The sequence below is a fragment of the Mesoplodon bidens genome, assembly GCF_964165515.1.
Source record: "Mesoplodon bidens genome assembly, chromosome: 16".
NCBI lineage: Eukaryota > Metazoa > Chordata > Mammalia > Artiodactyla > Ziphiidae > Mesoplodon > Mesoplodon bidens.
The window spans coordinates 33,803,933-33,830,610 of record NC_138173.1 but is presented as its reverse complement, the minus strand read 5'-3'; the positions used below and the strand labels follow the sequence as shown (position 1 = coordinate 33,830,610).

Below are 26,678 nucleotides of genomic sequence, written 5' to 3'. Positions count from 1 at the left end.
ACAGAGAAGACAAAAGAGCTTAGATGTGGAGTTATCAGAGAAAGAGCATAATCATGGAAGCCTTTGAAACTTTTTGGTTGGAGCAATTGCTGAATGGTGGTGCCGTTTCCTGAGATGGAGGATGCTGCTGAAGGAGAAAGTCAAGCAGTTGGGATTAAGAGTGTAGTTTGAGATATGAGCATGGTAGGTATTCAATATATATTTTTAGAAATTTTAAAATTGTGTTCAGTAACAAATTCCCAAGAATTTTTTTCAAGTTGTGTGCCTTTGTACTTGCTTTTCCCTTTACCTGGAATTACCTGTCCCCTGTCTAACCCACACTTACTCGAATGAATTACAACTCAACTGGAGGTTTCCACAACATCCCAGGTAGAATTAGACTTATCTTCCTCTATTTCCCCATAGGAATTTAGTAATGTTTATTAAATACTAACCATGAATCAAGCATTAATCACTAGTTATGTAAAGATGTATAGTCCCTGACCTCAAAGAGCTTACAATCTCATAGAAGGTAGGGGAGCATACCCACAAACTATTCAGTATAATGTGGTAAGTGGAGAGAGTGGTGGGTACTCAGGCAAAATATTTATTGATTATGTATTTGTCACATGTAAGGTACTTTAATTGTGTGATTTAATTAATTATCACAAAAACCCTATAAGCTAAGCATAAAAGTATAAATACCTACCCAAAGTTATAAAACTTGCATATGACAGAACTACTTTAAAAATCCATGCCTACTGCTTTGATATTTCTCTGCCAAACCAAATTCAGAAGATGCTTCATAGGATGGATAAACTTGGGTTGAAACAAGAGAGATGAAAGCCATTCCTGACAGAGGGCTGGGGGAGTTAGAAGCAGTATCCTTCAGAGGTAAAAGGGTAAGAGGAAGTTGGACAGGTAATACTATGCTCAGGAGTCTAGATTTTATCTGCAGGCAATAGGTAACAAATGAAGGATTTTGAACATATAAGTGATTGAATCAGATTTATACTACTGGAATATAGAACCTAATATAAACTTACATCACAGCATTTATTAGCGTATATAATTATTTTCTAATTCATGTTTATCTCCCCCTCTAGAATATGAACTTTAATTTAACTGAACTCCATTCCATTCCCTGTATTCTGTGTGTGTGTGTGTGTGTGTGTATAGTACTGACTTAATTAAGCCTTATTTATTTTCTATCTTTAGGCCCCAAAATAGGATCTGGCAAATAAAAGCATTGCCCAGTAACGATTGAATGAATGAAAGAAAGGTAGAGGAAAAGAGGGAGAGCTGAGGCTAACACTTAAGATCTTCTAACTCCAAATCTTACACTATCATTTATATGCATAGTTCTCATTAACTTTAATAAAACATTCAAAAACACTGTGTAAGTAATGATCAGTTGAGCTATTATGTGAAAAATAAAAATTGCTACTCTTAAAGAAATACACTGATCCACTGGATATTTTGACACCAAGAAGACATAGCCAACATAATCCGGCACTGCAATATTTTTAATATCAAGGAGAGTCTTATATACTGAATGTATCACATACATTTGATTTTTTCCCACTTCTTTATTTGATTTAAAAACCATAAATAAAGATGAAATGAGTTCCTTCAGCTTGGAGTATAGAGTATAGAACCCAAAGGCTGTCTTATGCATATAGGGCACCTCCAAGCACAGATAGAAATTATGTTAGGGCTACTGGTTTGCAAACAATAGGAAAAACTGAATGAGCAGGGAAAATGTAGGAAAAGCACCAGGGCAGCTCGGGGAGCTTAGTAAGGTTATCAGGGACAGAACATCTGGTCACTGTTAGGTGAATAGTTCAGCAACAGTAGGAGGGTGGGAAGGACACTGTGATTGACAGTCCCACCAAATAAGAATAAGCACTAAGATTAAAAAATGGAAATAGATAACAGTAAGAATTTCTTAAGGGTCAAGCACCTTTCCAAGAAATTTGTGTGTTATCTCATTTAATCTTTCAACAAGCCTGTGAGAGAGGCACTGTCTTTATCTCCATTTTACAGATGAGAAAGTTAAATAACTTGCCCAGTTCACAGAGTAACTGGAACAGGAATTTGAACCCAGGAAATGTGACTGCAAAGTCATAAGTTTAACTACAGTGCTACAGGCCTCCTGGATATAGATGGTGTACAGGAAATGATTACAGTTCAAAACAGAAATGGAAAGGAATGTTGATCTACCAATCCATAGATCTGGTTTACAGAAAGTGCTTAAGGAAGAAGCCACATTTTAGGGTAGACATTGTGCCTTATATACTTCAGGATCTGTTATTGGAACATGGTCTGACTTCACAGCTTTTGGCTGCCCATGGCAGTCATATGATGAGCTCAGTAATTTGAATCTAAATTTTCTACTTGTTTCTGTGACAACTGATAAGCCCAGCTATGTGAAGATAAAAATTTTAACAGTTTTCTGCTTTTGGCAGAAAAGTAACACATTTATGAGTGTGAAACAGCTTTACATTTTAGAAAAAATCTATACTACAGAAATGGAAAATTTGTTTTCCCCTACTTTGTAGAAAAAAATAATTATGAGTGTGAAACTGTTTTATATTAATCTATATATCTATATATATATAATATACTAGTATATACTATATACTAATATATATATACTATGGAAATAAAATTTGTTTTCTCTTACTTTGTAGAAAAAAATAAATAAATCGAGCTTCCAGGTTGGGGAACCAGAACGTTTCCACATGCCATTGTGCAGGTCCCTAAACTCCATAACCACAGCAGCTACTTTGTTCAGGACCTCACCATACATATCTCTTCATCTGGCTGTTGTTAATGAGCATCTAAAACTGGAGAATCACAGGTTTCAGCAGGGGAGTTTCAGCAATATGGCAGAATAAAGGGACCTCGAACTCACCTCCTCTCACAGGCACACCAAAACCACAACTAACTGCTGAACAAAAGGACTGGAATCTACCAAGAAAAGATATTCTACATCCAAATACTTAAAGACTAAACCATGATAAGGGAGGAGGAGCAAACTCATTATATAATCAAATCCCATAAGACCTGGGTGGGCGACACACAAACTGGAGAATAATTATATGGTGGAAGTTCTCCCACAGGAGTGAGAGCTCTGAGCCTCATGCCAGGTTCCCCAGCCTAGGGGTCCAACAACAGGATGATGAGTCCCCATAACAGTTGGCTTTGAAAGCAAGTGGGACTTGTTTGCAGGAGAGCCACAGGACTAGGGGAAACAGAAACTCCACTCTTGGAGGATGTACACAAGGTCTTGTGCACTTCAAAACCCATGGCAAAAGTAGTGACTTCATAGGGGCATGGACCAGACATATCTGATGGTCTTGTAGGGTCTCCTGGGGAGGCAGGGCACAGCTGTGGCTCCCTCTGGGGTCATAAAAGATGGTGGTGGACATAGCAGCTACCTATGTGACCTCTGGCTGGAGGCAGACATTTTGGATCCTTGGCATGGAGACCTGACACAACCGAACAGCCTGTAAGCTCTACTGCCAGGATGCCTCAGGCCAAACAACCAACAGGGCAAGAACACAACCCCACACATCATGAGACAGGCTAACTAAAGACTTCCTGAGCCAACAGCCACCTCTATACATGGCCATTGACACCACCCTACCCACCAGAGGGCCAAGATCCAGCTCCACCCACCAATGGACAGGCACCAGCCCCTCCAGCCAGGAAGCCTGCACAAGCCTCTAGACCATCCTCCCCCACCAAGGGGCAGAAACCAAAAAGAAGGAAACTACCATCTTGCAGCCTGTGGAACTGAGTCTGCAAATGCAGGTCAGAAACTACCCTGGGACAAGCTGGTCCCTGGCCCTTGGGTGATGAGAGAGGAGTGTACTGCTGAAGCACATTGGACATCCCCTACAGAAGGCTGAGAAATGTAACTAAGCTACTACATACATAAAAATACAAATAGAAATTTAGACAAATTGAGATGGCAAAGGAATATGTTTCAGATGAAAGAACAAGATAAAACCCCAGAAGAACAACTAAGTGAAGTAGAGATAGGAAATCTACTCAAGAAAGAGATCCAAGTAATGATTGTAAGGATGATCCAAGAACTCTGGAAAAGAATGGATGCACAGATCAAGAAGTTACAGGAAGTTCTTAGCAAAGAGATAGAAAATATAAATAACAGCCAAACAGAGTAGAAGAATACAATAACTGAAATGAAAAACACACTAGAATGAAACTATAGCAGAATAAATGAGGCAGAAGAATTAATCAGTGAGCTGGAATTCAGAGTGGTGGAAATCACTGCCATAGAACAGAATAAAGAAAAAAGAATGAAAAGAAATGAGGACAGTTTAAGAGACCTCTGGGGCAATGTCAAACACACCAACATTCACATTATAGGGGTCCCAGAAGGAGAAGGGGGAGAGAAAGGACCTGAGAAAATATTTGAAGAGATAATAGCTGAAAATATCCCTAACATGGTAAAGGAAACAGTCACCCAAGTCCAGGAAGCACAGAGAGTCCCAAGGCAGGATAAACTCAAGGTGGAACATGCAGAGATACATAGTAATAAAATTCTCAAAAATTAAAGACAAAGAGAAAATATTAAAAGCAACAAGGGAAAATCAACAAATAACATACAAGGGAACCCCCATAAGACTATCAGCTGATTTTTCAACAGAAACTCTACAGGCCAAAAGGGAGTGTCACAATATATTTAAAATGTTGAAAGGGAAAAACCTAAAACCAAGAATACTCTACCCATGAGGCTCTTGTTCAGATTTGATGGAGAAATAAGAAGCTTTACAGACAAAGCAAAACTAAAAGAATTCAGCACCACAAACCAGAATTACACAAATGCTAAAGAAACTTTTATAAGCAGAAGAGAAAAGATCACAACTAAAAACAAGAAAATTACAAAATGGGAAAGCTCACTGGTAAAGAAAAACATACAGTAAAGGTAGGAAATCATCCACACAAAAATATTATATCAAAATCAGTAAATATAAGAGGAGAGGAGGGCCTCCCTGGTGGCGCAGTGGTTGAGAGTCCACCTGCCAATGCAGGGGATACGGGTTCGTGCCCCGGTCTGGGAGGATACCATATGCCGCGGAGCGGCTGGGCCCGTGAGCCATGGCCGCTGAGCCTGCGCGTCCGGAGCCTGTGCTCCGCAACGGGAGGGGCCACAACAGTGAGAGGCCCGCATACCGCAAAAAAAAAAAAAAAAAAAAAAAAAAGAGGAGAGGAGTACACATGCAAGATACTTGAAATGCATTTGAAATTAAGAAATCAGCAACTTTATAAAATAATCATGTATACATATAGACTGATATATCAAAACCTCATGGTAACAACAAATGAAAAATCTATAATAGATATACACACGAAAAGAAAAAGAATCCAAACACAACACTAAAGATGGTAATAAAATCCCAAGAGAAGAGAACAAAAGAGGAAAGGAAGAAAAAAGATCTACAAAAACAAATCCAAAACAATTAACAAAATGGCAACAATAATATACACCTTGATAATTAAATGTAATGGATTAAATGCTCCAACCAAAAGACATAGACTGGCTGAATGAATACAGAACAAGACCCATATACATGTTGTCTACAAGGGACCGACTTCAGTTCTAGAGACAATTACAGAATGAAAGTGAGGGGATGAAAATAGATATTCCATGCAAAGAGAAATCAAAAGAAAGCTGGAGTAGCAAAACTCATATCAATAAAATAGACTTTAAAATAAAGAATGTTACAAGAGACAAGGAAGGACACTACATAATGATCAAGACATCAATCCAAGAAGAAGATTAAAAAATTGTAAACATATATGCACCCAACACAGGAGGATCTCAATATGTAAGGCAAATGTTAACAAACATAAAAGGAGAAATTGACAGTAACACAATAATGGTGGGGGACTTTAACACTCCACTTACATCGATAGACAGATCATCCAGACAGAAAATCAATATGGAAACATAGGCCTTGAACGACACATTAAACCAGCTTGGCTTAATTGAGATTTATAGAGAACTCCATTTAAAAGCAGCAGAATACACATTATTTTCAAGTGCACATGGAATATTCTGCAGAATAGATCAAATGCTGAGCCACAAAGAAAATCTCAGTAATTTTAAGAACATTGAAATAATATCAAACATCTTTTCCATTGACAACACTCTGAAATTAGAAATCAACAACCAGGAGAAAACCACATAAAACCCCATAAACACATGGAAACTAAACAATATGCTACTAAACAACCAATGGATCACTGAGGAATTCAAAGAGGAAATCAAAAAATACCTAGAGACAAAAGAAAATGAAAACACAACAATCCAAAACCTATGGAACCCACCAAAAGCAATTCTAAGAGGGAAGTTTATAGCAATACAATGCTACCTCAAGAAACAAGAAAAATCTCAAATAAACAATCTAACCTTACACCTAAAGGAACTAGAGAAAGAAGAACAAAGAAAACCCAAAGTTAGTAGAAGGAAAGATATCATAAAGATCAGAGCAGAAATAAATACATTAGAAACAAAGAAAACAATAACAAAGATCAATAAAACTAAAAGCTGATTCTTTAAGAAGATAAACAGAGCAGAAAAACCTTTAGTGAGACTCAGCAAGAAAATAGGGAGACAACTCAAATGAATAAAATTAGAAATGAAAAAGGAGAAGTTACAGTGGACAACACAGAAATACAAAGAATCAGACTACTACAAGCAACTCTATCCCAATAAAATGGACAACCCGGAAGAAATGGACAAATTATTAGAAAGGTATGACCTCCCATGACTGAACCAGGATAAAATAGAAAATATGAACAGACCAATCACAAGTAATGAAATTGAAACTGTGATTAAAAGTCTTACAACAAACAAAAGTCCAGGACCAGATGGCTTCACAGGTGAAATCTATCAAACATTTAGAGAAGAGCTAACATCTATCCTTCTCAAACTCTTCCAAAAAATTGCAGAGGAAGGAACACTCCCAAACTCATCCTACGAGGCCACCATCACCCTCATACCAAAACTAGACAAATACTACAAAAAAAAGAAAATTACAGACCAATATCACTGATGAATATACATGCAAAAATCCTCAAGAAAATACTAGCAAACAGTATCCAACAACACATTAAAAGGCTCATACACCATATCAAGTGGGATTAATCCCAGGGATGCAAGGATTCTTCAATGTACACAAATCAATCAATGTGAAACCCCATATTAACAAATTGAAGGAGAAAAACCATATGATCATCTCAATAGATGCAGAAAAATCTTCTGACAAAACTCAGCACTGATTTATGATAAAAACTTGCCTGAAAGTGGGCACAGAGGGAACCTACCTCAATATAATAAAAACCGTATATGACAAAACCCACAGCAAACATCATTCTCAATGGTAAAAAACTGAAAGCATTTCCTCTAAGATCAGGAAAAAGACAAGGATGTACACTCTCACCACTATTATTCAACATAGTGTTGGAAGTCTTAGCCACAGCAATCAAGGAAGAAAAATAAATAAAAGGAATAAAAATTGGAAAAGAAGAAGTAAAACTGTCACTGTTTGCAGATGACATGATACTATACATAAGTAATCCTAAAGATGCCACCAGAAAACTACTAGAGCTAATCAATGAATTTGGTAAATTTGCAGGATACAAAATTAATGCACAGAAATCTCTTACATTTCCATACACTAACAACAAAGGATCAGAAAGAGAAAATAAGGAAACAATCCCATTCACCATTGCAAAAAAAAAGAATAAAATAACTATGAATAAACCTAAATAAGGAGGTAAAAGACCTCTACTCAGAAAACTATAAGACACTGATGAAAGAAATCAAAGATGACACAAACAGATGGAGAGATATACCATGTTCTTGGATTGGAAGAATCAATATTGTGAAAGTGAGTATATTACCCAAAGCAATCTACAGATTCAATGAAATCCCTATCAAATTACCAATGGCATTTTTTACAGAACTAGAACAAAAAATCTTAAAATGTGTATGGAGGCACAAAAGACCCCGAATAGCCAAAGCAATCTTGAGGGAAAAAAAACAGAGCTGGAGGAATCAGACTCCCTGACTTCAGACTATACTCAAAGCTACAGTAATCAAGACAATGTGGTACTGGCACAGAAACAGAAATATAGATCAGTGGAACAGAATAGAAAGCCCAGAGATAAAGCCATGCACCTATGGTCAACTAATCTATGACAAAGGAGGCAACAATATACAATGGAGAAGACAGACTCTTCAATAAGTGGGGCTAGGAAAGCTGGACAGCTACAAGCAAAAGAATGAAACTAGAACACTCCCTAACACCACACACAAAATTAAACTCAAAATGGATTAAAGAGCTAAATGTAAGACAGTACACTATAAAACTTTTAAAGGGAAACATAGGAAGAACATTCTTTAACATAAATCACAGCAAGGTCTTTTTTGACTCACCTCCTAGAGTAATGGAAATAATAGCAAAAATAAACAAATGGGACCTAATGAAACTTAAAAGCTTTTGCACAGCAAAAGAAACTATAAATAAGATGAAAAGACAGCCCTCATAATGGGAGAAAATATTTTCAAACAGATCAATGGAAAAAGGATTAATCTCCAAAATATATAAACAGCTCAAGCAGTTCAATATTTAAAAAAAAAAAAAAAACCCAATCCAAAAAAGAGCAGAAGACCTAAATAGACAGCTCTCCAAAGAAGACATACAGTTGGCCAAGAGGCACATGAAAAGATGCTCAACATCACTAATTATTACAGAAATGCAAATCAAAAGTACAATGAGATATCACCTCACACCAGTCAGAATGGCCATCACCAAAAAATCTACAAAGAGTAAATGCTGGAGAGGGTGTGGAAAAAAGAGAACCCTCTTGCACTGTTGGTGAGAATGTAAATTGATACAGCCACTATGGAGAACAATATGGAGGTTGCTTCAAAAACTAAAATTAGAACTACCATATGACCCAGCAATTCCACTACTGGACATATATCCAGAGAAAACTATATTTCAAAAATATATATGCACCCCAATGTTCATTTCAGCTCTATTTACAATAAATGAAGACATGGAAGCAAATTAAATGTCCATTGATAGATGAATGGATAAAGAAGATGTGATACATACATATATATATATATATATATATATATATATATATACACACACACACACACACACACAATGAAGTATTACTCAGCCATAAAAAAGAATAAAACAATGCCATTTCAGCAAAATGGATAGACCTAGAAATTATCATGCAAAGTGAAGTAAGCTAAACAGAGAAAGACAAATATCATGACATTGCTTATATGTGGAATCTAAAAGAAAAAAAAGACACAACTGAACTTAATTCCAAAATAGAAAGAGACTCACAGACATAGAAAACAAATTTATGGTTACCAAAGGGGAAAGATTGGTGGGAGGAGGGATAAATTAGGAGGCTGGGATTAACCTTACTACTATGTATTAGCATAACGCTACTATGTATAAAACAGATAACCAACAAGGACCTACAATGTAGCACAGGAAACTATACACAGTATTACGTATAAACTACATGGGAAAAGAATCTGAAAAAGAATATATATAGGGCTTCCCTGGTGGCGCAGTCATTGGGAGTCCGCCTGCCGATGCAGGGAACACGGGTTCGTGCCCCAGTCCAGAAGGATCCCACGTGCCACGGAGAGCCTGGGCCCATGACCCATGGCCGCTGGGCCTGTGCTCCTGGAGCCTGTGCTCCACAACAGGAGGGGCCGCAGCAGTGAGAGGCCCGCGTACAGCAAAAAAAAAAAAAAAGTATATATATATATATATATATATATATATATATATATATATATATATATATATATATACATATATATATATATATGTATAACTGAACGATACTGTCAATCAACTATACTTCAATAAAAAAATTTTTTTTTATTTAAAACAAATCATTACAGTCAGGACTTTCACTCATGCACTCCCACATATTGAACCCCTCGATGAGTCATTTCTCCCAGTAGGCTCGTTGTTAGGGTATGAGGTGTTTTTTGTATGCTTGTTTGCTGTTTGTTTAATGAATCACTCTTATTAGACTTTTCTTTGACTTTCAAGCTGGCAGATGTGTAGGAAGAGTTTGCAGGTTTGCCTATGCCTGAGAACAAACATGAATCTAGAGCTCTCTGAGAACCCTCCTACGTAATAAGCTATCTGATTCTCAGTTTCACTAATTTTCACCAAAATGTTTGAGAAATAGTGAGGCATTTTGAGAAGAAAATCAGCCTTATGCCAATAATCCTACTTTACAGCACCCAGTCCTTAATCTTGTCATCTTTATTTGTGTCTCATATCCCTTATTAGAAGATCAGAGGGACTGTGGCATCCAGTGGGGGGGCCAGTGAAACTTGACTAAGTAGCTCTTATCAAAGGACAGCCTTGTTATTAATACACAGGAAACATAGAATCTGGCCTCTCAATGGTACTCTGAAAGTTTCTCTGTCTTCAAAAAATTCCTCCTTACCAGAACCTTTGTTTCACCCCTCTACTTGAGGTCATATTCTTACACTTTAATGGAATAAACCAAACTTTGGGTAACCAAATCAAAAGACTCTTAGAAATTCTCATTTAATCTAATAACATTAGTTACATAATGATCCAATGAAATCTTCAAAATATTTCTAAACACACATATACAACAACAGCTGTTCTTAGACCAGGGGTTTTAATGCCAGCATTATTTTCTTGAAGTAGATTAGTCATTCAAAGAGTCATAATTCTTTCATATTACCAAGAAAATTAGTGCATTAAGTCAAGAAAACTAGTGCATTGGGAGATCAGAATATCATATTCAAGCTCTTTGCAAATTCAGGTTATAATTATATTTATATATTTGTAGACTGAGGTACATATATATGTACATATACAGTAAAGTGAAAAGATCACCAAATTTGGAGTCAGATAAACCTGAGTTCAAAATTCTGCTGTTAACATACAATATAACCCAGAAAAATCATTTAAACTCGCTGAGCTTCACCTATAAAAAGGAGAAATATTAAAAATAGCTAAAAATATTGTACAATTACTACTATATGCAAGATCAAGACTAAATGTTTTAGAGGCATAAGAGAAGTAATATTACCCTTCTTTCACAGATGAGGAAACTGAGGCAAGGGGAAGTTGAGTAACTTGCTCAAACTCATAAAACTAAAACCTGTGTTCTTACCACTAATCTGAACTGGCTATTCTGTAGACTTTTCATAATAACTGAAGACAATATATACAAAGCATCTAGTGTAGGGCATAGCCCATAATATATCCTCACTAAATTTTACAAATACTATTGATTAATAAACAACAGATAAACAATAATAGTGCTTAATTTGATTAATGTATATGATTAAGTTTCTTCAGTTTTCAAGGTCAAATTGTTGGTAATGCACTTCCTACAAATAAAGTTACAAATATTTATTGAGCACCTATGTTGTGACAGGCATTTGTCTCACCACTGTGGGCCTGGTGCTATGTGTAATAGGCATGGTCTCTGCCCTCACAGATTTACAATGTACAGGTTATTGCAGTGGTCTAAAGGCCACTGAGGAGAGCTATAATGATGTTTTAAAGAGATCAGTCATTACATTGGGATCAAAAGTGTTATTCATACAGCCTGCCTATTTGCTGACCAAGAAAGGTAGATCGAGGATGGCAGCAGATCTTAGCAAATGCACATCTACAAGAGGAATTAGATGATATTATTCATTACAATGAGCCTTTTTATTTTGCCTTTTGAAAATGTTAAAAAAAATTATTTTTGCATATTTTACAAATGCTCATGTTATCATTTCCATTTTCATTCGACCTGTATAGAAGTAAGTTTTGCATTTCTGTGTTTAATTCTAAGCTCTTTAGATTCAAGCACTTGTGTCTCTGCTATACAATACTATTTTAAGGTCTATCTTTTTTTTTTTTTCTTTGCGGCACGCGGGCCTCCCACTGCCGCGGCCTCCCCCGTCGCGGAGCACAGGCTCCAGACACGCAGGCCCAGCGGCCATGGCCCATGGGCTCAGCCGCTCTGTGGCATGCGGGATCCCCCCGGACTGGGGCACGAACCCGCGTCCCCCACATTGGCAGGAGGATTCCCAACCACTGCGCCACCAGGGAAGCCCTAAGGTCTATCTTTATGTCTAGGACCCTAGTCTATGATTTAAAAACAACCAAACCCCCCCAAGATCTCTCTAATCATGTATTATTTTTTCCAATTTCTCCAGAAGCTTCTCTTTCATGTGAGATAGACTGTAAAATTAAATCTGTACCGTGGCAGGCTATCTATCATACTGCTTATAGTCTCTTATTCCCTGTGTTATTCCATCACCAATTATGCAGTCCATAAGGTATTCTATTATGTGAGAAGTACATGTAGCACCTGTATATTTGCCAATACAGAATGTGATGAACACATGGTACAGAAAGATTTTTTTATGCTAATATCCTCTCATTTACATTAGATTATCCCTATCCTTTTCCTGTTTTTCAATTCTGCTTGTATGGTAAATAGTCTGCTTTTCCCACTAAACTCCACTGAAATAAAAATAACTAGAATGTCACCAAGTGTCTCCAAAGCACCACAACACAAAAACAACTCAGGCTTTCAGTAGTATACTGATCACATTAATCCTAATAATACCAGCAAAATGAGCAGGTATAAATTCTTACTATATGATATGCACTGCCCTGGGAAATTTTCATATGTTATCTCATTTATTATTTAAAACCCCATGACATAGGTAGATGTCATTATCTCTATTTTGTAGATGAGAAAGCTGAGGGTACAGAGTTTGTTACTTACCCAAAGTCACAAAGCTACTAGGTGGCATAGCTGTGAGTTAAACCTATACCTGCCTGACCCTGTCCTCCCCTCACTTTACACTGAGAATGAGGGAGAAGAGCAAAGTGGGATGAAAGGCAGAGGGAAGAGTGGACAGATGGAAGGGAGATGGATAATGGAGTAGAATGTATTTAATTATTATTAATTCATTAAACAAATATCCATTGAGCACCTAGTATTGTCTAGGAATAGGGTCTACTCATAAGACAAGTTCCTTACCATAGAAAGGCATGTTTGGTTTAGAGAAGTAGAATCACCAACAAACAATTTTGGCCCTCACAAAGGGCAATAATCAATACATGCCAAAGTATGGAGAGAGAGGGTGGAGCTCTGTCTGGAGGAGTTGATGAGTGCTTCCCAGATAAGGTGCCTTGACCAGGAATGTAAGAAGTACCTCAGAGTTCTCAAGCTGGCTAAGGGTTGAAAGGCCAGAGCAGGTGGAGACGAAAGCAGGGACAACAACATAGAAGTGTGACACGTGGAGCCCCAAATGCTTCAGAGGGCTGCAGAGGAGGATGCATGGTGAAGATTGTGGAAACAAGAGCAGAAGGACAGGTATCTTTGACAACACATTGGGATTGGGCACTAGGAAAGGGAACAAGAAGGGGAGAGATATCATATGGGGGTGATGAGACAGGTGAGGAAACATGGAACTGAACAGGACCACATGGGGTTGCCAGTGCCAATGACCACTCTACATGGCATAACATATGAAATTATCTTAAAATCCATTAGATCGTGTGCATAACCCATATCATGGGTTATGATAGTGGGCTGCCAAAGAGTTAAGTTTTGATGGAAAGAAAAGTGATAGATAATACTGACGCTCTATCAGAGCATTGGGGTCCAAGGAAAGGAAAGTGTAGCCTCGAGAGGTAGAGAGGGAGACAAGGTATTTCTGAGCTGAAAATGGCTGCTGAAGTACGAGGCAGGTAACATGGAGACATATGAACTACTCAGTTGTGCTTTCAGCATCACTGGAGCTAGTTATCAGGCATAGGCCAATGAGTAGAATGAGGAGACAAGATGATATCATCATTATGTCTCTCTTAAAAATTAATCAAGTGGTTCAAGTGAAAAAAAAAAACCTTTGACTGCAACATAGTTTGAGAAAACATTTAATTGGGTAGGCACAGTTAAATATTATCAGGATTTGGGGCACTATTTTATTGCTCCTTAGATTTATATATTTTCTGTTGTGTGGCAAGTTGTAGAGTGCCAGTCAAGCTTTCCTTGATCTGGCAGCTTAATGGACAACTAGACTACAAAACATGTTTGTCAGATATAGATTCTGCCTGTAATTTCTCCCCATATATAAGAAACTGGATTTCAAGAAAAGGACTTTTTGAACCCTATATTTGTCAAGAAACTCTTGTGAAGAATATAGCTCTGTTATGTACTTATGCTACAGCAGCAGAATAAATACAATAATCTCTGATTTGGTATTCTGTGGAACAAAATTTATAGTGGAATGAAGGAGTCAAAAGATATTGCTTATGACAGCTTATAATTGGACTTTGTGCAGGCATCATTTCAACTTTAGTTCTTTTGACAAAACAATTTTTCCTTCTGATTTCTGCTACTTGTCTGCCTCTATAGATTATCACTCACAGTGCATACAATTCGACTGGGAGAGCTATGCTCAAGAGCCATGGAGTAGAGATAAGTCTGTAATACATACTTCCAGGTAACCATCTTAGAGTGTAGTAGACCCAAGGTCACTATAAAGTTCAATGTTGAGAGCCTGGACTTTGGTGTCACACAGACTAAAATTCAAGTCTCAGATCTATATCTTATAACTCTAAGAAATAATGAATGCAAAGCACTTACCCCAGTAGATACTCAACAAATAGAAGTTATTATTACTTTAAAATTAATTTAAAGCACAACACAAAAGGGAAAGCCAGAGCCCAAGTATGATGGCTCCTCACCTCAAAGGCATAAATTCCATCTTCCTGTCAAATGCAGATACCTCTGTTAACTTCTGATGAACTCACCTATACTTCTCGAGCTGTGAACTCGCGTAAAACTCTTACTGGTACAAGAAACTGACATTTTATGTGTCAATTTATTGGGTTCCCCTCTCTCTTCCATATTATTCTATATAAAGTGATCTAAACAGTAAGAGATTAATAAATAGAAACTGTAGATTTTTGCTCTTACCATTTTTGTCTGCTCTCCTCAGTATCTGGAAAAGAAAAAGGAGACATTTTATCACCATTTTTGTAAGTATTGCAGCGAACATTATACTCTCACATAATTTACCCATTATTAAATGAAAGAAATTCCAATTTAAAATAAAGTTTTCCCAGTTGAAATATTTCTTTACAATAGTAAAAAATTAAAAATACTCAATGTCCATAAACAAGTGAATGGACAAACAAGCCATGGTGTATCCATACAATGAATACTCCTGAGCAATAAAAAGGAATGAGCTCTTGATGCATACAATAACTTGGATAGATCTCAAAGTAATTATGCTGAGTAAAAAACCTAGACACAAAAGAATATATATTATTCCATTTATATAAAATTCTAGAAAATGCAAATAGTAACAGAAAGCAGATTAAAGGTTGTGTAGGAATGCAAGGGCAGAGAGGGCTGGATTACAAGAGGGCATGAGGAAACTTTTTAGGATGGTAGATATATTTATTTTCTTGATTGTGGTGAAAGTTTCACAGATATATAAATATGTGACAACTCATCAACTTTTCACTTTAAATATGTGCTATTTAATGTAAGTCAATCATATAATAACACAGGGAATGAATAGGAACAAAAATAATAAATTGTGGATAAATAAGAGCTCTTGTGTCTATAGTATATCTTACTTTTATGAGTTAATTTGTTATCTGGGACTATCTTAAATTGTCTTTGATGAATATGAACTGCTTGACCATCCAGTATCTTTAATAAAGATTTCTAATTTTCTTCTGGGAAACCAATCTGTCCTCCACTCTTGGCCCATGTGTTCCAGGTTTGGGCAGAGTACTCAAGCCTAGTAAACAGAGTGTCATACTCCTCTGGCCACAGTGATTACTCAGGAATTAGCAAAATAAAGCCAATGAAGCCATGGTTTTCCTTGAGTTGTCAAGAGAGAAACACTTTATCTTCTGTTGACTTTGAACCTAGGAAAATATAGGTAAGGAGCTGCTTTTTTGTAATTGAATATGTCATGGGTTGAACTGTATTGCCCCAAAACAAATGTTGAAATCCTAATCCCTAGTAACTGTGAATGTGACCTTGTTTGGAAATACAGTCTTTGTTGTAATCAAACTAAGACCTTACTGGATTGGATTCTAAATCCAATGGTTGGTGACTTTATAAGGAGAGCAATTCAGAGATGCATAGACACAAAGAAGAAGGCTATGTGATAACAGGGGCAGATATTGGAGTGATACAGCTGCAAGCCAAGGGATGCCAAAGGCTGATGGTCACAACTAGGAGATAGGAGAAAGGCATGGAACCGATTCTCCCCTAGAGCCTTCAAAGGGAGTATGGTCCTACCCACACCTTGATTTCACCCCTCTAACCTCCAGAACTGAGAGAGTAAATTTTGTTGTTTAAACCACCATTTGTTTAGTACTTTATTATAAAAGCCTTAGGAAGTTAATATAATATACAACCTGGAAATAACTAACCTTAAAGAAAGGAGTATCCAGAGGCTTAGAGAAACTGGATCTTGATGACACCCTCTGAGCCCCTGATCAAGCCATCCTGAAAAGATGATCTCTGCTTTTCATTACAAGAGTCAATAAATTGTTATTTTTTTAAAATCTTAAGATAGTTTGGGTTATTTTTTTCTGTTAACAGCAATCAAATTAGCCCTGATACTGTATACTGCTAGAAAAATATCTGGATAATATAATACACAGCTATGTTATACACAGTACCAAAGAAAATGTCCCTTTACCATATTGCAAAGACAAGCTTTAATTAAGTGAAGGGGCATTTAAGGATTATTTTTTTCCTGAGAAATTTATAGTTATGGTTAAATAACAAGAGCTACTCTTATATTTAGGTTATCATTTCTTGGTGGCTAGCTTGAAACATGAGCAATAATTTTTATTACCAAAATTTTCTGTTTTACTGCTTTCCACTACAGACTTGATCCTCCTTGCCTTCTGTTGATTTCATGGAAATGAAGTATGGCTAAATCTAATCATTATTACAATGTGTTTTTATTATAAAATACTAATATTATTGCTAAAAACCTTTCCTGTGAAAAATCTCCAATAACAGATATGTATCACCCTGACTTGAGTGAATAAAAAGTGCACTTTTTTAAACTAAATTTATTTAATTAGTGCAGGAGGACTGCTTTCAATAGTAAAAGTTTCCATGTTTAGAGCAAAATGAGGCACAGATTCCTTTTCACCATATTGGAAGTAATTTCTAGTGGAGATTTTGTGAATCCATCTCTCCATCATAACCAGCTTCTTTCTCTCCTCTGAAACATGAAGCCATAGAGTTGGGGATACATAAAACACAGTCTATTTCTTACCTTTGATATACTCTAAGATTCTATTTCAAGCTCTATTGTACCCTTATGAGTTTGAAGTGAGTAAAATAGGAGTAACAAAACACCAGAGACTTAGACCCAGGACTTCTAACATTTCATTTCATAAAGAACAATCTTAAATAGCATTCAGCTTCTTATAGATGAAATTAAGATAGACACTCGTTATTAAGATAGTTCTTTGTAATTGAATATGAACAGAAGTGTCTCTGCTGCAGATTTTTCCTCTGAGCTCTCAGACTAATAAAAAATGTACTGTGAATGAGAATTGAGTTCATTATTTTACGCTACCATAGTACTCTGAGTCAGCTAATCTTACTAGTTGCTATCACAAGATAGTAAATAGATTTAAATATCATGGCCAAACTTAAAGCTTAATGCAGGTGGTGCTATGTTTTTGAAACCCTTTGAGGTTTATCAAATAGCATCTTTTACCTTGAAAGATATTCTTTAATGGCCTTGACTGAGGTTCTTCCTTTTTCATTTTAAGTTATCAAAGGCAAGTATTAAAATGAAAATGTTGTCTTGGAGGCATAAAACACTAACACCATTACCATTCACTAAACTAATGTTTGCTAAGTGCCTCCTCTCATATACCAGGTTAATTAGGTAATGAGATGAGCTATCAGTCACTTAGTAGACTCCTGAGAAACTGAGACATAGGGCAGGGAGTAGGGACTCATCCAGAACATGGAGTACCATCCAGAAAGGAAGAACTAGTAGGTGAGTCCTAGTGTGTGGGCCTGGACATCTCACAGGTAGTTTTGCTACCAGGAGATTAGTCACCCTGACATAGGATGCAGGTAAGTGGGCACTGTCTTCTTAATTTTGCCTAATGTAGGCCGTGTAGGAAAATAATTTATAACTTATAATGTATGATAACAGTAAAAACTAAGTTTTCCTTATTTCTGCTGCTTCCTGAATCTAGTAGAGTGACATTGCCATTAAAGTAGATAGTGATGGGTTAATTTCCATTGTCCCAACTGGACAATATCAACTTAAAAATTGTGCCTGTGATTAATCTCACTCAAATAAACAACTGTGTGCTAGGCAAGATAGGAGGGGTAACTGTAGCAGAATTCAGTCACAGAACCACTGTACCTGGAAAACTGTTTCTGCCCTGACAGTCCTCTCTACAGATGAATATATACAGGGCATTGGAATTAAGTATCTTTGCAAGCAGAAAAGATTACTCTTTTGCACAAAGTCTCTGACCATCGAGGGAATGTGCCTTTTGTTCTGGGTGTCCATGGATGTGCATGCTTGCTAAGAGGAAGGAATGGAAGACAAAACAGTAAAGTCATCTCTCTCCTTCACAACATTTAAGGCTCCACTTCTACCTCACCACTTCCCTTCCAGTTAAAAATCAAAGGAAATCTGTTTGGGAGAAGGCTGCAGCATCAAATGGGTAAAACTGCAACTAACTTCATTTGGGATTCATCTTGCCTTCGGGGATTAGCTGAAGGTTAGTTTTTCTCCCTTTGCACAGTAGTAGAGTTGACTGATGACTCAAAAGAGGGCCCACATGCTATACAGACTAGTATTTTAAATTAGAGTTTATTCTCTGTTATCTCTAATGCAGCAACCTTAAAAAAGATAGCATATGGATGTAAAAGGGAAAATAATTTTAATCCTCCAGGTGCTTCCGTGTTGCTGCACACTGGAACCAGTTCAGCCCCGTCCAGTGGCTGGCAGTTGTGCCCTGTGCAAATGCACTGCAGCAGCCTCAGTGCACAGCCATGAGTTGGTACCAGCACTAGGTTTTCTAAGCCCCCCCAATAAGATATTAAAGAGTATTTATGATGAACTGATACTCAATTCTGACATTTTTTAGAAAGAAAATCATAAAAATTAGATTTATAAAATTTTGCTTGTGAGTTTTGTTACTGTTATTTACACATTCAACATGGAATACTGATGTAACAGAGTAGTTCAAATTTACATAACACATATCCTTTTTTTCCTCAGTTTTCTATACTATGAACTGTCAGTTCATACTCACAATAACATTTACATTAAATATCATACTCATTATTATTGCTGAATTGGAGATAAGGAAAATGAAACAAAAGCCAACAGTTGCGATAAATCTCTCCCGGATTTTCTGATCTATGTCTAGTTTCTAACCAGTTGGACATATACAGTCATATCATTAACAGTATCCTCAAAAGTAGTTTAAATAATTTCTTAGAGGAATGATTATTGCAGTGACACTGGAATATAAACACTGAAAATCAAAGTTTTCCTCAAATTTAGAAATTAGTCTGTGTGATGCAGAAGCCTCTAATTAATTTCATTTCTGTTCCTCTTTGGAAAAGGGAATATATATCGACTACTTATTATAATCTGAGTAGAATTCAAAAAGTAACCTTTCATAGCAGTGCTACTAGAATACAGTAAAACTGATCAAATAAAATTATGTATTTATATTCCACATTTTTTTCTGCTAAAAGCAATATGATCCAGAAATAAATAATTCAAAAGTCCCTAAATAACAAATTCTTTTTCAATCACCTATTTCACCAGAGTGCTAGATTTTTCACAAAATATCTCAAAGAAAAGTGTAAACAAAATCTTTTCTTTTCAAGATAAAATCCAGTGGCAGTTTTTTGTAGACTCAACTGTTTTACTGGCAACAAAGCATGTCAACACCTATCATGTGAAATCAGTTTTTTATTTTTATTTTTAAATTACAGAAATAAATATACAAAGACAAGGCTGTCCTATTTATAGAGTACACATTCCTTCAGAACAGAGACTTGATACTATTTATTTACAGAACTTGGGAACAATCATACATACGCAAACAATAATAAAAGATATTTTAATCTCTTCTTTTCTCTTATTTTTAAATAGCAGTTTGAACACTTGGGTCAAGTAGGTGTTTATGTCAGAGATGATGACTTCCTATTTACATAGCTCAATCCATTCATCTCTACAGTATCACTAGGATTTGTACACTGATTTTGAACAGTCACAGAGAAGGGGTATGACCATGATGACAGAGTAGGAAGACCCTGAGCTTACTTCTTCCTATGGGCACCAAAATTACAACTATTTACAGAGAAGCAATTGATGAGAAAGGCTGGAATCTAGCAGAAAAGATTTTATACACCAAAAATATAAAGAAGGAACCACACATCGACAAAATGAAAAGACAATCTACTCACTGGGAGAAAATATTTGCAAATGATATGACTGATAAAAGATTAATACCAATATATATATAAACAGCTCATACAACTCAACATCAAAAAAAAATTAAAAATGGGCAGAAGAACTGAATAGACATTATTCCAAAGAGGAAATGCAGATGGCCAACAGGTACATGAAAAAAATGCTCAACATTGTTAATCATCAAGGAAATGCAAATCAAAACTACAATGAGATATCACCCATCAGTATGGCTATTATCCAAAAGGACACAAATAAAAAATACTGGCAAGGATATGGAGAAAAGGGAACACTTGTACACTGTTGGTGGGAATATAAATTGGTGCAGCCACTGTGGAAAATAATATGGAGATTTCTCAAAAAACTAAAAGTAGAACTACCATATGACCCAGCAATTCCACTCCTGGGTATATATCTGAAAAAAATAAAAACACTAATTAAAAAAGATACATGCAGCTCAATGTTCATAGAAGCATTATTTACAATTCCCAAGATATGGAAGTGACCTAAGTGTCCACAAACCCCATGCACCAGCAGGCTAGCACCAACCCCAGGACACCCTGGGCCTTGGTCCTGCCCACCAGCAGGCTGACACAAAAAAGGAAGAAGTAAACTTGTCATTGTTCACAGATGACATGATACTATATATAGGAAATCCTAAATATATCACAAAAAACTACTAGAACTCATTATGGGTTTGACAAAGTTCCAGGATACAAAATTAATATATAGAAATCTGTTGCATATCTATACACTAACTGAACTATCTAAAAGAGAAGGTAAGAAAACAGTCCCATTTACAATGACATCAAAAAGAATAAATTACCTAGGAATAAACCTAAAGAGGTAAGAAACCTGTACTCAGAAAACTATAAAACACTCATGAAAGAAATTGAGGACAACATAAACAAATGAAAAGATATACCATGCTTATGGATTAGAAAAATTAATATTGTTAAAATGTTAACAATTAATATTAACAATATTAACAATTAATATTGTTAAAACCAAAGGTAATCTACAGATTCAGTGTAATCCCTATCAAAATACCAATGGCATTCACAGAACTAGAAAAAAATAATTCTAAAATTTGTATGGAAACATAAAAGACCACGAATAACCAAAACAATCTTGAGAAAGAACAAAGCTGGAGGTATTATGCTTCCTGATTTTAAACTATACTTCAAAGGCACAGTAATCAAAACAGTATTGTACTGGCACAAATACAAACACATAGATAAATGGAACAGAACAGAGTCCAGAAATGAACCCACACTTATATGGCCAATTAATCTACCACAAAGGAGGCAAGAATATATATGAGGAAAAAGCCTATTCAATAAATGGTGTTGAAGGGAATTCCCTGGTGGTCTAGTGGTTAAGACTCAGTGCTTTCACTTCTGGGGCCCGGGTTTGATCCCTGGTCAGGGAAATAAGATCCCACAAGCTGCATGGTGCGGCCAAAAAAAAAAAGAAAATGGTGTTGAGAAAACTGGACAGCTACATACAAAAGAATCAAACTGGACTATTCTTTCATACCATGCACAAAAATAAATTCAAAATGAATTAAAGGCTTAAATGTAAGACTGAAACTATGTAAATTCTAGAAGATAATATAGGCATTACACACTTTAACATCATTATTAATAATATTTATTTGAATATGTCTACTCAGTAAAGGGAAACAAAAGCAAAAGTAAACAAATGGTACTATACACTTAAAAGCTTTTGCACTGTGAAGCTAACTATCAACAAAACGAAAACTCCATCTACTGAATGGAAGAAATTTTCAAATGACATATCTGATAAGGGTTAATATGCAAAATATACAAGGAAGTTGTACAAGTCAACATCAAAAAAAAACCAATTACCCAATTAAAAACTGGGCAGAAGATCTTAATAGACTTTTTTCCAAGGAAGACATATAGATGATCAACAGACACATGGAAAGATGCTCAACATCACTCATCATCAGGGAATGCAAGTCAATACCACCATGAAATATCACCTCACACCTGTTAGGATGACTATTATCAAAAAAGACAACAAATACAAGTATTAGAGAGGATGTGGAGAAAAGGGAACACTCATGCACTATTGGTGACAATGTAAATTGGTGCATCCACTATGGAAAACAGTATGAAGATTCCTCAAAAAATTAAAAATAGAACTATCATATGATCCAGAAATTCTACTCCTTTGTATTTATCTGAACAAAAAGAAAATACTAATTAGACAAGATATATGCCCCCTTATGTTCATTGCAGCATTATTTACAATAGCCAACATGTGGAACCAACCTAAGTGGCCATTAATAGATGAATAGATAAAGAAGTGGTATATATGTGCAATATAAAAATATATGTCATAAACAAAGAATGAAATCTCACCATTTGTGACAAATGGATGGACCTAGAGGGTATTATGCTAAGTGAAATATGTCAGGCAGAGAAAGATTAATGCTGTATGATATCACTTATATGTAGAATCTATAAAACAAAACAAATGATCAAGCATAACAAAAGAGAAGCAGAGTTATAGATACAGAGAACAAAAAGGTGGTTGACAGAGGAGAGAGGGGTGGGGGAAAGAAAAATAACACAGGGAGTTTAAGAGGTACAAACTTTCAGTTGCAAAATAAATGAGTCACAGGTATGAAATCTACAATGTGGGGATATAGTCAATAACTATGTAATATCTTTGTATGACAGATCTTAACTAGGCTTATCATGGTGATCATTTTGAAATGTATGGAAATATCAGTTCACTGTGCTGTTAAATAGGAACTAACATAGTGGTATAAGTCAATTATATTAAAAAACAAACAAACAAACAAATTCATAGAAAAAGAGATCAGATTTGTGGTCACCAGAGGCAGGGGTGGAGGAGAAGAAATTGGAGGAGGTGGTCAAAAGGTACAAATTTCCAGTTATAAGATACATAAGTACTAGGGATGTGATGAACAACATGATAAATATAATCAACAACACTGTATGTTATATGTGAACATTGTTAAAAGAGTAAATCCTAAGAGTTTTCACCACAAGGAAAAATTTCTTTCTATTTTTTAAATTTTATATCTATACAAGATGATGGATGTTCACTAAACTTATTGTGGTAATCATTTCATGATGTACGTAAGTGCACATCATGGATATATTAAGGTGTACATTATGCTGTACACCTTAAACTTATATAGTGCTGTAAGTCAATTATATCTCAATAAAACTGGAAGAAAAACAAATAAGTAATAAATAAATTAATTAAATAAATTAAATACACTTTTTTCCAGAAAAATAAAAAAGTCTTAGGGAAGCACTTGTTATCCTTCGGGGACAGGCTGAAGATCAGCTCAGAATGAATGGAAGCCCCTCTTTCTCTCTCTGAATCAACTTCATGGCGGTTTAGCCATCAACCTTATAACTAAGATGATTTTCAGGGGTCCTGACTCTCTGTCCCTGAGAATTTCCTTCTCTGGTGTGCCGTGTGCCTCCTCCTTCTACCTGCTTAGTTCCTCAAGGGCTTTTTTGCCTTGAATGGCAAAACTTAAAAGGAATAATATCAGCCAGTTTAACATCATCTGATTGACCCAAACTAAGCAGAGATGAGTGCTCATTAGCATTGTTAATACCTCATTAAGAATGAGGTATTAACAGTCCTACTGAGTGGAAGAAATTGGAATCGCACATGTGTATTGGTGGGAAGAAGATGCCCTGCCCAGATGCCTGTATCCCCAATTGCAGCTGCATGGTGATGAGAAGAGAAGGCTGCCAGGAAACAAAGTTGAACCTTATCTATATTTTTGCCTTACACTAGGTTTAATTATTGATAGGGGTTTCTCTCCCAATTAAAAAATTCAAGCTAATCCATTCAAAATTAACTTGGGAGGGCTCCTTGCCTCCTCTCCCTTATATTCATCATTTCTGCTTCACCATCATGATACTAATAATTTGGTTTCCTCATATTTTCATTGCTCCACAAATAAATAACTGTATTTGGCCTCTGGTCCCCTCACCTTGATTTTAATAAGAAATGATAACTCAGAGGAGGTTAGAGGAAAGAGCACGAATCATTCTTCAATGCCCTTTGCCCATCTTTTATCATGCCAGAATTGTCCCCACTGAGCCAGAAACTACCTCAGGGGACAGCACGAATGTGACAACTGAGGGGCTGAGAGAGCTGGGTGCCCCGCAGGAAACTGAGGGATAGGAAAACCACAAAACCTAAAGGCAGAGAAAAGAGCTGAACAAAAGGGTGAGAAATATAGAGACCAGCAGGAAGGAGAGTAAAGCAAAATCGAGAAACAAATAAGAAATAAAACTGCTATAGAGATAGAAACCACAGCATGAAGGCAGAAAAATATCAGAGAAAGGGAAATAAAGAATGAACAAAACAGATCATCAACAGCAGAGAAATGGAGAAAGAGAATCAATACCGAAGCCAGGGAGAGGACCAAAAGAAGAATAGCTAAATGCTTGAATTGATGAAGATAATGACAGTAATTACAACTTGGAGAGGTACAGAAGGCCAAAAAGAGAGCAGGAAAATGGGAAAAAAGGAAATGGCAGCGAAAAAAGAATCATTATGAAAGAGATCTTGGCCACCGCTGGTAAAAATGAAAAACCAATATGTTTTCAAAATGTTTTCTAGTGGGCTGGAGGAGGAGGCGGGGCATTGCCTCTTCTACCGATTCCCTTGGTCACCACAGACAATCTGCAAGGTGGGTGCTGCAAACAGAGCACATTAGAGATGATTTGGGACAACTCCCCCACCCCTATGGAGACTGTTGTATTTACAAACCTAGTCCCTATTGGAATCCAGGCTGTTGAGAAATTTAACTTTGGGAATTTATTAAAGGTTGTTAAGCCCCAGGTTTTAGGTCTGGGACAGCCGTTTTTACTAGTTGAGTGGTGGTCATTTCTCCAGCATTTGCCTGGGTGGTTTACCAGGGAGAGAGGGAAGCGAAGTAGGAGGTAGTTCTCTCCGGTGTTCTGGGGGCAAAACACTGGCTGATCAGCTCCTGGGCCGACACCCCTGCTCCCGAGTAAGAGAAAAGACGCTGGCGGTGAGTGGGGGCGGGGAGGGGCACTGATCTAACACCTTCCCTCTGTACTTACTTCTAGGAAGATCGACATGCCCTTTGACAGTTGCAGCGCAGAGCTGAGCTCTTCCGAGGAGTTGTTGGAGGACGGCGACGTCTCCCGGGAATCCTCCATTCTTGGGAGCCCTGACGGCTGGGAGCGGGAGTGGGGCTCGGCGTCTGCACAGGCTCAGGCAAAGGATGCTGCACTGCCGTCTCTGCCCCGCCCGCTGCTGGGCTCGGGATCCGGAGCTGGTGTTCGCTTCCCGGCGGCGAGCCTCACTCCTGTCTCTCTCTGGCTCGCTCTCCCCCTCCTTACCTCTGTCCCCCCCCCCGCGCTCCCACGCTCTCTAACTCGCGCCTCCCCCACTTCTCTTGGTTGCAGCGACTGGATGTCTCATCCCTGCACGTAGCAAAGCGCTGCTCCACTTTGTGTGGGAGTGGACTCTGACCGTCCCCCCACCCCCTCCTGCACCACCATCGACCTTGGCTGAATGTAACACTGAGGTATCTGCCCACTCCATAACAGTCCCACATGCAGCGAGAAAGGAGGTAGACCAGACAGAGAGGGGGAACATATGGAAAGCTGTCTTGAGAAGCAAGAGCACAAAGTAAGGACGCCCCTAAGCTCACCCCGGGTAGAAACCGTATGAGTTAGAGCGATTCCAAGAGGTTTTGCCAACTTTGCTTTTGAACAAGTGTACCTGTCTTTCCTACCCTCCCCAAAGACAGGTAAATGGATACCACCAACCAAAGAGGGGCTGGATTGGTGTGAGGATAAAATCACACATTTTTGGAATCTTGGTTGCCCTGGTTCAGAACCTGCCCTGGTTAATTTGTCATTTTGTGATCTAGCAAGTTACTAAATCGTTTAGCCTCTGTTTTCCTCATCAGGAAAATGAATCACAATAGCAGTGCTTACCTCAAAGGGTTCTGTGGCTTAAATGTGGTAGTGTCATGGTCAAGGGTATGGACTCTGCATACAGTGAGCATCAAAAAAAAAGAAAAAAAAAAGTTCTC

General features: G+C 37.1%; 1 protein-coding gene across 1 annotated transcript in view; it reads right to left on the bottom strand.

Annotated features, from left to right (window-relative positions):
• NECAB1 (N-terminal EF-hand calcium binding protein 1) overlaps positions 1-25,937 on the bottom strand; it is a 280,254-nt gene extending 254,317 nt beyond the window's left edge. Inside the window, exons 1-2 of the mRNA XM_081258474.1 lie at positions 25,696-25,937; positions 15,049-15,073 (exon numbers count right to left, since the gene is read on the bottom strand). Of these exons, the coding sequence (XP_081114600.1) occupies positions 15,049-15,073; positions 25,696-25,794 (124 nt within the window). The 5' untranslated portion in view covers positions 25,795-25,937. The remainder of the gene's footprint in view (positions 1-15,048; positions 15,074-25,695) is intronic.
• Between the last annotated feature and the right edge of the window lie 741 nt (positions 25,938-26,678).